The sequence below is a fragment of the Anopheles cruzii genome, chromosome 3 (genome assembly GCF_943734635.1).
Source record: "Anopheles cruzii chromosome 3, idAnoCruzAS_RS32_06, whole genome shotgun sequence".
NCBI classification, from domain to species: Eukaryota; Metazoa; Arthropoda; class Insecta; order Diptera; family Culicidae; genus Anopheles; species Anopheles cruzii.
The window spans coordinates 6,349,019-6,363,228 of record NC_069145.1 but is presented as its reverse complement, the minus strand read 5'-3'; the positions used below and the strand labels follow the sequence as shown (position 1 = coordinate 6,363,228).

Genomic DNA, 14,210 nt, shown 5'->3' with positions numbered 1-14,210 from the left:
ACTAAGTCCATCTTTCATTGGTATGCCGTTTGCGCAGGCGACAGAGTAAGTCCGAATGCACCTACGCCACACGAATCACCCACAACTCTACGCCTCAATCTCTCTCTCTCTCTCTACGTCCATGTGTGTGTGTCTATGTGTGTGATTTATGCCGTATATGCTATCCACAACTGCTGCCATATTATTCGGTTTTTCATTGATTTCACTATCGTTTGTGGAGCTTTTTGCCCTTGTGTTTTTGTTCGTTCTTCCGTTACTCTGTCATCTCCTCCTGATTGCGATGCCCTTTTTGAGTTCTCTCTCTCTCTCTCTCTCTCTCTGTTGATCTCTCTGTCTCCTTTTCTTTCTGTCACAATGCAACTGTGAACGTGTAGAAGAGCACCCTTTTTACTGGTGCTGCTGGTGGTGGTGCACTTGTACTAAACAAAACCAAACACTCCCGAACTTAGTGGAACGAAAATAAATACCAAGAACATACACACTTCACAGTATCCGGAGATTGGTCCTTCAGCGTGTCAGCATCGTATACAACCAATCCCGCGTAAATCAGTATCAATGTCCACACCGATCGATGTGAAAGTGTGAATTATGATTTCGAGTGGCGCGGCATTCAATCTGTTTAGTTGCGTCGTGTGTGTTGGCGCAGTATTATTGCGGAACGCTTTCTATGTTTAGGGTCTACGGATTTATTGTTTCCCTTCGGCTTTTTTGTTTTTGCTTCCCCGATTGTTTACTGTGTGGCCATTATTACACTTGATGCGCTTAATGAAAACGTCCCCTACGTCCTTCACACACACACACACGTATGTGTACACCGGGTAATATTATTCGACGCCGAATGCCTGACCGAATGGCATTTGGCGCTTTGGCCGGGGGTGGTCTGGACTCCGGAGTCAGGAGGACATCAGGCACGGCGTACTAGTCTGTGAGCCCTTAGTCCCTTACCACACATACACCCACAGACCCACAGACCCCCGTTTGCATATTTGGTAACGCTACGTGCTAATGACAGGTTACTGGCAATCAAATTACCTTCAACGGTTCAGTGAGGAACAACCGATCTGTTTGCGTATTGGAGGTCAGCAAACAACATGTGTGCTCCACAATTTGCGAGGGCCTCCAACATCCTTCCGCTTTTGTTATCTCTCTGTCTTTCTTTCTCTCTCTTTCTTTTTTCTTTCTCTTTCTGTCTGTTTCCTAAATTTCTACTAATTACAGTCGCCAGATACACAGGCCTGGCAAAATGATTACCTACAGGGTACCGGATGTGAGATGTATACCGAAACCTTATCACCTTCTTTTACCGGCATGACTTTTCCACAAGCCAGCGAGTAAGAGTCTCCCATTTTGCTACAACTAACTACCAATAGTTTCATTCGAGTTCGAACACACCGTTCATTCCATTACTGTTTTACTATGATACTAGACCTCCGTAGTTTTGTTTCAACTAACAAAAAAAAAAAAACGTTACCGAAATCGTTCACTTACTGATTAGCTACCGTTTTTTTGCTACTAGTTCCTAACGAATCGGTTAACCAAGTACGCTCCTTGCCGCGAAGAATAGTGTCGCGACCGCGCCCCCCGTAGTGGTCATTCCGCAAGTGCGACTGTCGTTGACCAATAGCCAGTCGTTGACTATGTAAAAACCAACTTCCGTTAGAACGTCCCATGAGTATAGTGCACTGTTGTGCAACTAGTCAGATAGTTATTGAAAAAACTGCCGTTACTACTACTACTACTACTACTACTACTACTAAAACTACTAACTGGCTAGCGCTAGCAGCTAGACACGTTACCTATAACTCTATCTCTCATACATTACTTTCACTAAAATCTATTTGTAAGCTCCGTTTAGTTATTCTCTTCCGTTCCGTTACATTCCCGCCATCTTTCTCCACTAGACCCGTACCCGTAGTCTTTTTTCTTCGTGGTTCTCTACTTAGACACAACATTCTACTACCTAATCGATTTGCCTCTGTAGTTGAGCGTTTTTCTTCCCTCCACTACTACTACTACTACTAGTCGCATTCCCGAACGAGCATTGCCCATAATGCTTCGCCGAACGCTATCTTAGTTGTGCTGCGGAGTTAGCGGAGCTCTCCGCCTGGGGCTGGGGTACCACGAGGACCCGGAGATGGCCCGATGACTTTCCGTCTCCGCGCGCCGGTAGTTGCAAGCGCAGCCTCGCATTGCCACCGCCACAATCCAGCCAGCCCAAAACCCGTCGCGGGTGAAACACTCCAACACGCCGTTAGCGCAGCCCATCCAACTGCTGCTGGGTCGGGGAACACAGTAGAGAATCCTGTCCGATAGTTTGTCCCAAATCCGCATTCGCCTCAACATTTAAAGTCTTTGCTTTGCTCGCTTTCACAACGCAACTGGAGCGTTAGTGGCCGTAGCTTGTACGCCTGCTTCCATCGTTTGCGCACACAATAAAAATACACACACACTGACACACAGATTGCTCCGGCCTAGTTCCGGCTACCAAAACTAAAGGGGTTTGGAGCTCGGCTATCGAAACCCAGCGATCCACAACATGACCCACACAATACCCACCGCCTAGGCTTAGAGATTTGTAGCAGTATCCACTGTGTATGATGATGATGATGAGCACCTTCTTACTTTCGCCACCTGTAAAATATACATTGTTACCTAAAAAAACTAGACATGAATGTTAGTGCATGCCGTAGCCCTAGTTGAGCCTTAGGAGGACGTCGTCGTCGTCGTTTCTGGTCCGTGTTTGTACGGCTCCCCTCAGCCTGTGGTGTAGTGTGGCTTCACATAGTAGCTGTATTTCTCTTTCACACTCTCTCTGTCCCTCTCTCTCTCTCTCTCGTCATCGCCCAAAAAACACGAAAACCACTGCTCACCGGGTTCACTAATGCGATCTTTTTGGCCTCCCTCCGTGTGGACGCGTCTAGGCTCTGCTTTACCAAGCTTAAACTGCTGCTACTAGCCATCGAAATCAAAGGCGGCGAAGAGGGCAACGATAGCAAAATTTCGATCAACCCCCGGGGTGCGAAAATACTCGCCAACACGCAAGGCTTCTTCATCGCCCAGAGTGCGGACGAAGTGAAACGGTAAGTTACTTGGCTCGTGCCATGCCAACAACCAACATGTCGGCTAACAACACGCACTTCCGGTTTCGTTGCAGAGCGTGGTTCTACTGCAAAGCGTGCCATGACGATATCAAGGACGAAACTCTGATCAAAAAATGCAAATGCAAAAACTGTAAGTATACGCTGCGTCGGGGTTAGCCCCGTCATTACTGCCCCGTGTTTCTTCAAGCCCCCCACACCGAGAGGACCACAAACCAAGTGTCCTAGACGCTCTCTCGCTCGCTCTCTCTCTCTCTGTCTGTCTCTCTCTCACTGTGTCTCTCGTGTTAACACACGATCAACGGCTGCGACCGAGCGTTAGTTAGTCCTGCGATCGTGGCTGCGATGGCTTAACGAGACTCTGAGATTTCTACCTCCTTTCTGTAGCCTATATATGGCGCCATACTGCCACTCCCTGCCCTAACATATCGATCGAGCCTTCCATGTCCATTGTTCCGATATATGCTCGTCACACATGAATACTGATTGTTTTCTACTTGTTTCTATTCTCTTGCGAACCCCACCAAACGAACCAAACGAAAACAAAATGATAACCATAATGATAAAAACCCCGCGATACGAATCGACACCAACCTGATACGCTGCTGCGAAACACACTTATCCGTTAACCCCACCCTCCTCGAAACCTGAATCTTGAAACAGTGACCGCACAAACCAGGACGAAGATAGGTGATCTAGGTAAAGCAAATGCTGATTAGCTCTGTTTCTTGGTTTGATTTTTCCTTTTCCGTACTTACCACCCATTTGTTTCTTTCCCGTTTTTTCCGTATACTGTATACTACATTTTGGTATTGGTTGGACTTTCACACGTTTCGGTTGTTACATTTCGCGCTTTTGGACTAGGAAGTTGCGTTCATCAATATTAACCTCCCCTACCGTTCGACCGATGTATCTGTTCCGTTCACGTTCATAGTGCGTTCCGCGGAGCGGAGTGTGCCGTGTGTTTGATCGGAAGATTGCGATTCGAGCCCCGTTTGCTAGCCCCGTTCTGCTCCCCAACGGCAGCAGAATCACACCACACTTTATTTACTGTATAGTTTCAGCCCTTTCAGCTCTGTAAATTAAACCCATGTACTATGTAAGCCACACCGACACACGCCATTCGGGCAAAGCAGTGTAAAGCATTCACTTACCGCAGACCCCGGACAGCATAAAACGGAAACCCAGCATTCCTTTGCGAGAGGAATGTTGGGTGGGTGGTGCCCATTTTCTTTATCATTCTCTCGATTTTTCTCCTCTCGTAGATAGGAACGCGAAGCGAAGAAACACTCCGACCAAGATTGTTTTGAGTTTCCTACCTTACGCAGCCCGTTATTGTAGTGATTGATTTTTTGAACCTTTTCGCAGCAGCATTGAACGCTTTTTAATACCATAATTTCGTAATTCATTCTGGCCCATGTGGGTGATGGTATACTATACACCCGACACACAGTCTTTTTTACAAGTCTCCTCCGTTTCGGCAGTCTTTGACCTGCCTCCATTTTGCTTTTCTACTACTAGCACACACATAACACACTGTCAGACACACAGACACACTGTCGATCTTAGCCGTTTGAAGTAATAACTTTTGCATAGACTTGTTCCATTATTTTCTCTCTCTCTCTTGCTCTGCAACTCTGGTGTTACGTAGTAGAAGTAAAGTGTGTGGTGCCATCTTTCTATCGCATCGCTTAAGCGTACGTCACTTAATGTAATCAGTGTTCAACTGAACGCGTCTCGAACTCCGTTGAATCCTACTGCTGCGATCTTCCCCGATTTTCCACACACAAAAATATCGCCTGCGTGGTGAAGGAACGTCCTCTGTGACCGTTCCGTGTGTGTGTGTGTAGTGTCACCACCGCACCGCCCGAGGCTCTGTTGCCGTCCGATTGACGAAACGGAATCAGATACACAGAGCAAAACGAATTCAGCTCTCAGCATCTTAGTTCTTAGTTCAGCCGTCCCATCCCGCCCCCATACGCGTCATCCCCATAGCCGCCGCGCCCTTCATCTCGCTTGTTTCGGGTGCGGGATGCGCTCATCCGGCCCATTGTGCGTCGTCTGACCCCATGTGTTGCATTTAGACATTTAGACATATTATCGGTGTGCAAACGAGTAGCGTGTAACCTAGTACCACCTGCTGCTGCAGACTAGAAACGGAACCTAACCTCCCAGCGCAAAGTCTACGTCGTCATCGCCCTCGTCGGTGGCGGAGTATCGGCAATTGAACCCCCGTTTCGCGGGGCTTTCGCGGGTGGCGACCACGGGTGACCTGAGAAATTGGCTCAATTACCGATTCCCCTCCGGCGCTGGAAAATCCGATCATCCGTCCGACTCCCGACAGCAGCCCTGTTTTCCATTTACTTATCTTTGGTTCTGCATGACAGCCTGTGACGAACGAGCACGACGTTCTTTGAGTAGTAGGCCTCTGAGACGAGAGCGGCGTCATCCGATCCGATCCGATCTCGTTTCTTCTTTTGTTCCATTTTTTTCCTTTATCTGTATCTCCATCTCGACTTTGAAAAAGCTACCCTACTACTACTACTACTACTACTACTCACATCTTGTTGGAGCATGAGTAACATACAGCATCACATCATCACGTCTGTCTGTCGTAGCTCTCATGTACTACTCTAACTAAGCGACAGCGCCAAGACCGCCATCGGAACCAAGCCATTTGAAACTGCGCCACACACATACACACACTGGCTGGCCGGGCTTTCCTACGGTGGCACTGTGGGGAAAAGGCGGTCATAAGTCAACATCAATGAATGAAGAAACTGAGGGTTTTAGTTATATTAGCCTAAAATAGATAGAAGTTATCTATGGCAAATCCGAATTTTTAGCCTTCCATGTTGCGTAGATTCCGAGAAATCATCTGTCAAAGTCGAAAGAGTGATAAAAAGGACCTTTAAAAGCAACTTTTATCAGCTACCTTATCGCGATCGTTAGCACAGTTCTGCAACGGTAATGTACCGGTATTATACATCATTCGAAAGGTAATGAATCCTTCTGTTATATGAAGTAATCAAATGTTTACGTTTTCGCGTTCAGCCACCTAAACGAGGCATTACAATAGAAATTAAGGTAATTTTTAACGATTTCCAGTAAGTGAATTCCTGCAACAAATTTAGCAAATTCCTATTTTAAGAAAACAATTCCTCATGCAAAAGGAGGCGCCTGGTTTCTTGTTGCAGAAGATTTACGCATTTGCAGAGGACTATCCATTGAAACATTTTGGTGCAATACAGATTGCATAACCCAGGCGTTTAAATTGGACATTAAAAGATTTTAGTGTCATTCAAATTGCATAGCTCGGGCGTTTAAAAACCTTAAAATAACGAAAAAGCTTAAGCTTATACTTGAACGCTTGTATTACACATAAAAAGTTGAATTTAATCAAAACACATGCAAAGAAAACAAAAACGTTGAAAATAATCCATAGATTCTTCCTAAAAACAAATATGTCCGCCTTTCCCATCACACTGGGTTCTCACACAATAAGGAGCTGATGAGTCTCTGAGCCGATGGGCACTCTAAAGTAGCGTCACGTCGACATCCGCTAGAATGGGAGGGGTGGGAGGGGGCCGTGGGGACTAGTATGAAGCTGGGACCTTCCGCTCTTCATCGCCGAGCTATCTGTACACAGAGATCAACCTTCCGTTTTCTTTTCTTATCATTTTTTTGGTGGTTGTCTGTTCAAAACCCTTTCAAAACACGGCGCACATCACATACGTTTCGCCAGAGACAGCGTTACCGTGGCAACCTACCATCAGCACATTCGCAACCAAGTCATCTGCGCGCGCGCGCGCGTGTGTGTGTGTGGCTAGCTGGATGCTCCTAGCTAGCGAGAGCCACCTTGAGCCTTGAGCTGCTAAACGTGCGGCGCTGTGTTAACACCCACCGTCGCCTGGTGGTGGCCGCCCCCGTAGCATGCCGCCCCCGTCTGCTCCCGTTGGACCGTGTTATGTTAATTTGATCCGTTTCGTTCTCTCTCTCTCTTTCTCTCTCTCTCTTTTTAATTGTACCTGTTGTACGCGTTCCAGATGTGGGCATGATTATGATGCAGACAGGAATGGTAAAACAGGGCCTTAACTCCGCCTGTCACACTTACATCGACGGTACGATACTAAAACAAAACTTTCCAGGCAAATAATGTATACCTCTGTATATGCAACACGTTTACTACTAAAAAACCCCGCTGCCCTTCCTTCCGGCCAACGTCCGTCCACCACTTCCGTTTTTCTTGAGCCTGCACCAGGGCTCCCCGCCCGGTACACACTACCAGTGCCGCCCCCCGTTACAATGCCCTTAACAAACAACTTGAACATGCTAGCGAATGTACATTTTTCCGAACCTAATGCCCCAATTTATGTTTGACCTGGCGTTTTAGTTTGCTATCTCTCTCTCTCTCTCTCTATCTCTCGCGCGCTCCTCTGCCTTCTGTAAAGACTGTTCTCTGTCCCGCTCTGCTGGCACTCGGACAGCAGCAGCCCTTCATGCCCCTATACTAAACTCTATCCCTTTTGCTGGAACCCTTATCCGTTATGATGATGCGTTGGCCGCTGTAAATTGAGTTGTATGTGTGTGTTACTTTATCGCCTATCCTTTTTTCATGCTAACTGCATTTTAACAACAAACAAAAACAACCCGCGAACTTTTTTGTGTGAAATGTTTTTGATTTTGTGTTACATTACTCTCTCTCTCTCTCTCTCTCTGTCTCTCTCTACCTCTCTCTCTGCCTCTCTCTGTCTCTCTCTGTCTCTTTCTCTCGCTCTCTTTCCTTCCTTCTTTACTCAGTGAACCGGTTCCGGTTCCGCCGGTGATCGGTTAATACACCGTTTCTTGTTTACTTTCCGTTGTTGTTTCGTTTACCAAAACCTTTGAAAGCTTGTGCACCACAAACAAACAAACAAAACCTTTAAAAACAAACCCTTAAACTAAGCGCAAAAGCTTAAAAATCCCTCGTGTTGCTGGTTAATGCTAAACAGCTAGGTTGCCGCTATTAGGTTGCCGATTTAACGTAGCTGAGATGCCACATCCTCTGTTGTACTGTTTCGCCCAAGGGGTAAACCCCTGGTTAGTCCCGGTTAACCATCTGTCGCAGCCCCTCTGCATGAGCATTTGTTGCTAGCACTGCTACCACTCCTGAACCTGCGCCGAGTCGGAGGCCAACTGGCGTCGTCTCAGCTACCTTAAATCTCTCGCTGCATTGTTTTGGAGGGTGCTTACCTTACGAAGAATCCGGTGTGATCTGGGAAGCGTTTCGCCTGCCTTTCTGCCTGTCGCCACCAGATACCACCAAAAACAGAGAGAGAGGCTTTTCCCACCACGGCTCGCCACATAAGATTCATGATTCCCACCTTTCCGATTATGCTATGGCCTCGTTTCGAGTATGTGCGTGTTAAATACTGCTAATTGGCGCCCGAAGTTACTGAATGTTTTAGCGAAAAAAGCTTCACCTGTTTACCGATGTGTCCGTTGCGTTCGCTCGCCCGTTGACTCGTTCGTTTATGCTTCATGTTCCGTGCTCCCGTGGTCCACTTGTGGGTCCTTAGCTCCCTTATGGTTTTCTTCTTCTCCTTCTACTTCTTCTTTGCTGCCGTTCTTCATCTGTTTCTGCTTGCTGAACTTTATTTTACGCAATATCGAGCAGGGAAAAACTACGCGCGATGAAGGTTGTGACGATGGCCGTTCTTCTGGTGTTTTCTTCCGGTTGTCGTTATGCTATGGCTGTCCTTAATCGCTATTTCGGCTGGTGTGCTGGTGGGCCCATTCGAGCGTCACACTGGCCTGGTCTAACAGGGGTACTATAATGATCATGTATATACGGGGCCAGCGACTTGTTCATATGTTTGTTTTCCATCGATGTCCACGGTGTTTCGATGCCATTAGTTTGCCATTTGGGATGTGTAGCCGATATCGCCGTTCAGGTTCTGGTCCGTCAGTCTATCCATCGGGCGAGAGTCGAGGATCGTTACCCGTTCCGTAGACACACGTTCAACTCAATTTTTACTATTGATTCTTTCTTTTTTTCTTTATCTCTTCCCATCATTCTCATAATCGGTCGGTAAAACACTAATCCATGTTCCGTGGGAAACGCGCTCCGCTTCTACCACGTCTTCGTCCACCTTCTGCGCAATGCGCGTCGCTCTTCGGGCTCGCGCGCGAACCCAACAACCCAACTGCTTTCGGTGGCCCCAAAACCGCTTTACAAACGCGCTGTGTATATGTGTGTGTATGTAATGCTAACCGCCCTTTAATACCCGAAACTCCCGAAACTCTTCCCCGAAAACAATACGCTGCACGCACAATAGTGGCAACGTTCAGAAAGGGTGTTCGAGCGATTCAGATTGTTGGACGCGCAAGTACGTATGATTGTCAAAAACAAAAAAAAAACAAACACAAACTCTTACTATAACCATGTTTAGGGTAACTATTTATCAGTCGACGCTATGGTGTATATTATTTCTTCTGGTTGATGATCGTTTTGTTTTTTGATTTCGAACGGAATATATATATATACATATATTTATATATATGTATTTATATATCTAGAATAGAGCTACCGGAACCCCAGGGCGGTAGCGGTTGTTACAGTGGAAGTGTTTTACCTTACCTAGCTCGTGTCGTGTCTTTGTTTTTGTCTTTCCCTTGCAAATTTTGGTTCTTCGAAACGGTTTTTTTTGTGACTGTTGTATGTCATGTGACACCCAAAACCCAGTACCCGAACCAAACCTCACTCACGTGACACGCCCTAACTGCGTGTCACTGTTCTTACTACGATTCCCCCACTCGCCCGAAAAGCGAAGATCCCCGTTTCATAGACACTCTTCGATTGGTCTGCAATAATTTTTCACTCCTCTTTTCGATTGGTACTTCAGCAGAAACGAATCGAATTAAATTTTGCGATAAATTTTTCCCACATATTTTTCGAAGCATTTTAATTTTATTTTTTACATTAGACCAGCGAAAGTGTTCGCGATCGCTTCTAGATTGCTCCTCGAAGTTTGGTTAGCTCGCAGGTTGAGGTTATCGTTTTCCCAACAGTATTGCACTGTCCGTGCCGTTCGAAGAGTTGTATTACGTGTCGCTTCATTTTCGTGTGTGTTTGTGATACTCGTTGTAACTCTCAACCTTTGGTTATTTGTTTTACACAATAGTTACGATCGTTGTAATTTCGTGGCGCGTCAAATCGTTTCCTGTAGTTCAAAACCTTTGCTGTCTCTCTCTCACCCTCCGGTGTACTAGTTTCCTTGAAGTACCGGATAATACGGAATTGTAATCCACGTGACGGTGGAGCGAAATTATTTGTTTTTGCGCAGAACCGCGCGAGTTTCTATTGGCGCTATCCTACAGTGGAAAAGATTTGCGACGTTTACCCTTCAACAAGCAAAAAAATAAAAAATAACGATGATCCACACATCTTTTCCATCTTTTCAATGTCATCTCTTCGTGGTTGAATTCATCCACATCCTATTCTATGTCGATAACTGTTTTCCTCTGACTGACTATGATAATTTTTCCTTTCTCTGTCACCCGTATTTTCTCCCGTCTCCGTGTTGTGAAAACTCAAAACCCCCCTCGAAACGGAACGATGTGCCCCCCCGCCTGCGGGTAACTTATGGGTGAACGTAAAACAATCGAATTAACGAACTCTAGCCGACGATTTCTTACATCCAGCACGTAAGTTGTTCTGTTCTCACCGTTGTTTAACCGTTGCTGTGCCGTGTTAGCGAGAATAGAATTGCAATGGTTGAACCGCATTTGATCGCGTTCGCAAACGAAAACTGGATGGCCAAGCCGTAGCGATACGAACCACGGATGGCTACTTCCGCAAACATTCGGACCCAATTCGAATTATGGACCCAACTGCACAACACACTGCGCACACCAATGCTCTGTAAATTGACTTGTGTGCCGCTGCTGCTGCTGCTACTGTCTGCCAAACGCACGCCACGGGCGGCCAGGCCTGCTCTGTTGTCAGAGGTCTAAGAACAGGTTCTGGTGTGCCCGCCATTGGAAGGGCTTAGCGATTGTGGTGCATGTCAAAGGCAACTTGACGACGACCTAACCCGACGGGTTTTTGTTCGGCTCCCAACGGTTTGCCAACGGTTCGTCGAGACTCCTGCGAGCGTCCTCCGGCGCCAGATCTCCAAATTTTGCAACAACGCCACCTTTGCCACTGCCACTGTCTAATCAATGTGTGTTAAACAACCGAAAAAGAAAAAAAAACAGAATCACTACCGCTTAAGTAGAGTACACAGACACATCGTAGTAGACACACTGTTCCATACGTAGTAGCCCCTCGTAGTAGCTAGAAACTTTCACACTTGCAACGTATTCTTTTCCATCGTTACTTTGATGTACAAAAAAGAAAGCGACTGTAGGATACGAAAGTAGTGAGACGAAGCGTAAGCTCACCACGACGTACCAGTACGTAATTTCGGTTGCTTACCCCCGGGTGCTGCTGTAGCGTATTGGTCCCCCCCTTAGTAGGCTGTGCTCTCGGAGTAGCGAGACGCAAACGGATATGACGCTTTGCCCGTAACCTCTGCTCTGCGAGTGCTTTATTTGTTTCTGTGCTGTTGTTGTTGCTGCTGCTGCTTTGTGTTCAGTCCCCCGGTCTGCTTGCCATGTTCTATGCTACGCGCCATTATAGCTTAGTTTGAATGCTGCTTGAATTACGCCCAACGCCGCCCTTCCATCATAGCGCATTTTCACGAACGCCAAAGAAAACTGCATTTGTTTTGTTTGTTTTTAACTCTTCTGTTGTCATTTTGCCTAGATATGTGCTCATGTTTTCGATCATTGTTTCTTCCAACCATTTCTTCTCCTTTTTTTATTTTTTGTCATACTAATCGACGCAACCAAAGCCCCGAGTAATGCTTTACGAATCGCTTGCAGCAACCGTGCGCGTTACGCCGCGTAACGGATGTAACCGTTGATAAGCTATGCCATGTTGCAACTTTCTGTACTTCCTTTTTTACTGACCACTCAACCACTAAAACATGTAAACAAATGCGCGCGCACACACACACCTACAGAAATTCGTTTCCGTTCTTCAGTTCCAACAGTCTTGGCCAATAGAGCAAGTCGTGGCTTAAGTTTTTGCATTTTTCCGTTTGTTCTCAGTACACCTCGTTTTCCCTCGTTTTGCGTGTAGTGTACCGTTTTTTTACTCCTAGTGCCGTTACGTTACTTCTACCATTTGTCTACCACCTTTCTCGGCTTTGGTTGTGTTACCAACAATGAATCCATTTGCCAACGGCGCCCACACGCCGCGCCACCGTGTGCGTGCGTGTGTGCGTGCGCCCCCGCCCCATCGAAGCGACTCTAGAGCGTGTGTTCTGTGTGACTTTTTGCAGACGACGGCCATCATCCTGCTCCCACGTTCACCCCACCGGAACTTCCGAAGCGGGTGCACGTTCGTGGCATTTCATCGGGTAACTGAACTTTCCTTCTTTTGTCGATCCGTTCTGCTTGTTACTACGTTTTATTCTTTCCTTTTTTGCGTTTCCTTGTCTCACTCACGCATACTCGGTCCGGCGTGCTCCGGTGCAACACGTTGCTTGCCATTTGTTCGCCACGTCCCGACACCACCCCCCCACACACACACACACCCGCCCTTTTCTCTCTCTCTCTCTGCAGCATTATTCTAGTGGCAGCCCACGATTGCCTATTGGTTTTTCCGATTTGTTTCTTGTTTTTTTTTCATTCTTCTTCACTTCCGTTTCCGTTTCTGTTTTGTCCGCTTTTCTGTACAACCGAGTTCGTGGGGTCCGCGAACTGAAGTTACTTGACCAGGCTTGAAAAACCATGCGCTCCATGCCACGCGGGTCTACTACCGATTCACTACCTTGATGCATCACTTTGATGCACGCAGGCCTTCTCGGTCGGAACACAGGAACAGGCAAGAAAGCTTAGCGGAAGAGTGGCACAGACCAAGCCGAACAGCGGAACACATAAAGTATTTGCTCAGAGTGGTAGGTTTTCCGGAAAACATAACCTTTGCGTCCGGTGCTCCGGATGGCCGCTAGCGACGAGGGGAAACAATAGGAACAATAGCAACAGACGAGCGGACGGACGCCACGATCAGAAGTTCGCGATGCACTTGCGTTTTGGATACTTCCGCCGAAACTTGTTTCGTAATAGAAGTCGTTAGAAGTGGCCTAAAAAGGAGTCTAGCGAAGTCTAGCTTTCTGCTGGCCTCGTGTGACCTATTCCACTACGGGCCTAGGTTCCTGCCCTTTTGCGAGCCATAGCTAGCCTGTCGTACATTGGTTCGCGCCTGGTTCTACGTTGTTCAGGAAGTTTGCTCATATCATTAGCATGCTCGGTGTGTGTGTTACTCTTATTTATGTCCGGTATGTGCCTGCTTCTAGATTAAACCCGTAAGCGTTTCGTTTTTATCTTTTTACTGTGGCTTTAACCTGTTGGCTTAACTTTTGTGTTTATGTGCCCTTTGTTTTGCTCCGTTCTTTTACCGTAGTGTCAACACGTTGACGTAGCGTTGACAGGCGTTACCACTGCATGCGTTATACGAAGCAAACCGGCGCTATAACGCATCTAGTAGTCGACCAGATATAACGATACATATATAACGCATATTTATAGAACTATCGATCGTAACGTACCTGCGACGACAAGTATCACAACTAATGTGCGTACCATTCTTCTCTTCTAACCAATACCAACCATTACCACCAACCAACCCGCACCACCTGCGTGCACCACCACCCGTGTGTGTGTGTACCTCGTGTGCGCCATTCGATTGCCACACTCTGGCAACCAACATCGTGTGTGCAACCAACATCGCCGTCACGAAAAAAAAACCAAAAACACCAAAACCATCTTTTCTGTCAACCAACCAACCACCCACCATCCGCCAAATACCCGATTGTCCATAACCAAATCGAATCCATACCCACCCAACCATCCAAACAAACACACACACACACACCCAGGCGATATTACCCGGGATCGAGAGGATATAAATTGTGAGTGTCGCGTAAAACGCAAATCAAACCTTCGGCCGTTACATGTTACGTGTTTCCATTTCTATTTTTTAGCATGCACCCAATCTGTCTCTCTCTCTCTCTCTCTTGTTCT

General features: G+C 46.8%; 1 protein-coding gene across 1 annotated transcript in view; it reads left to right on the top strand.

Moving 5' to 3' along the window:
* The window catches only part of LOC128272087 (calcium-activated potassium channel slowpoke), a 52,978-nt gene that overhangs the window by 34,697 nt on the left and 4,071 nt on the right, over positions 1-14,210 (top strand). Inside the window, exons 11-16 of the mRNA XM_053009819.1 lie at positions 1-45; positions 2,922-3,080; positions 3,155-3,231; positions 9,416-9,466; positions 12,467-12,544; positions 14,066-14,098. The exon at positions 1-45 is cut by the window's left edge and continues 68 nt beyond it. Coding sequence (XP_052865779.1) covers positions 1-45; positions 2,922-3,080; positions 3,155-3,231; positions 9,416-9,466; positions 12,467-12,544; positions 14,066-14,098 — 443 coding nt within the window. The remainder of the gene's footprint in view (positions 46-2,921; positions 3,081-3,154; positions 3,232-9,415; positions 9,467-12,466; positions 12,545-14,065; positions 14,099-14,210) is intronic.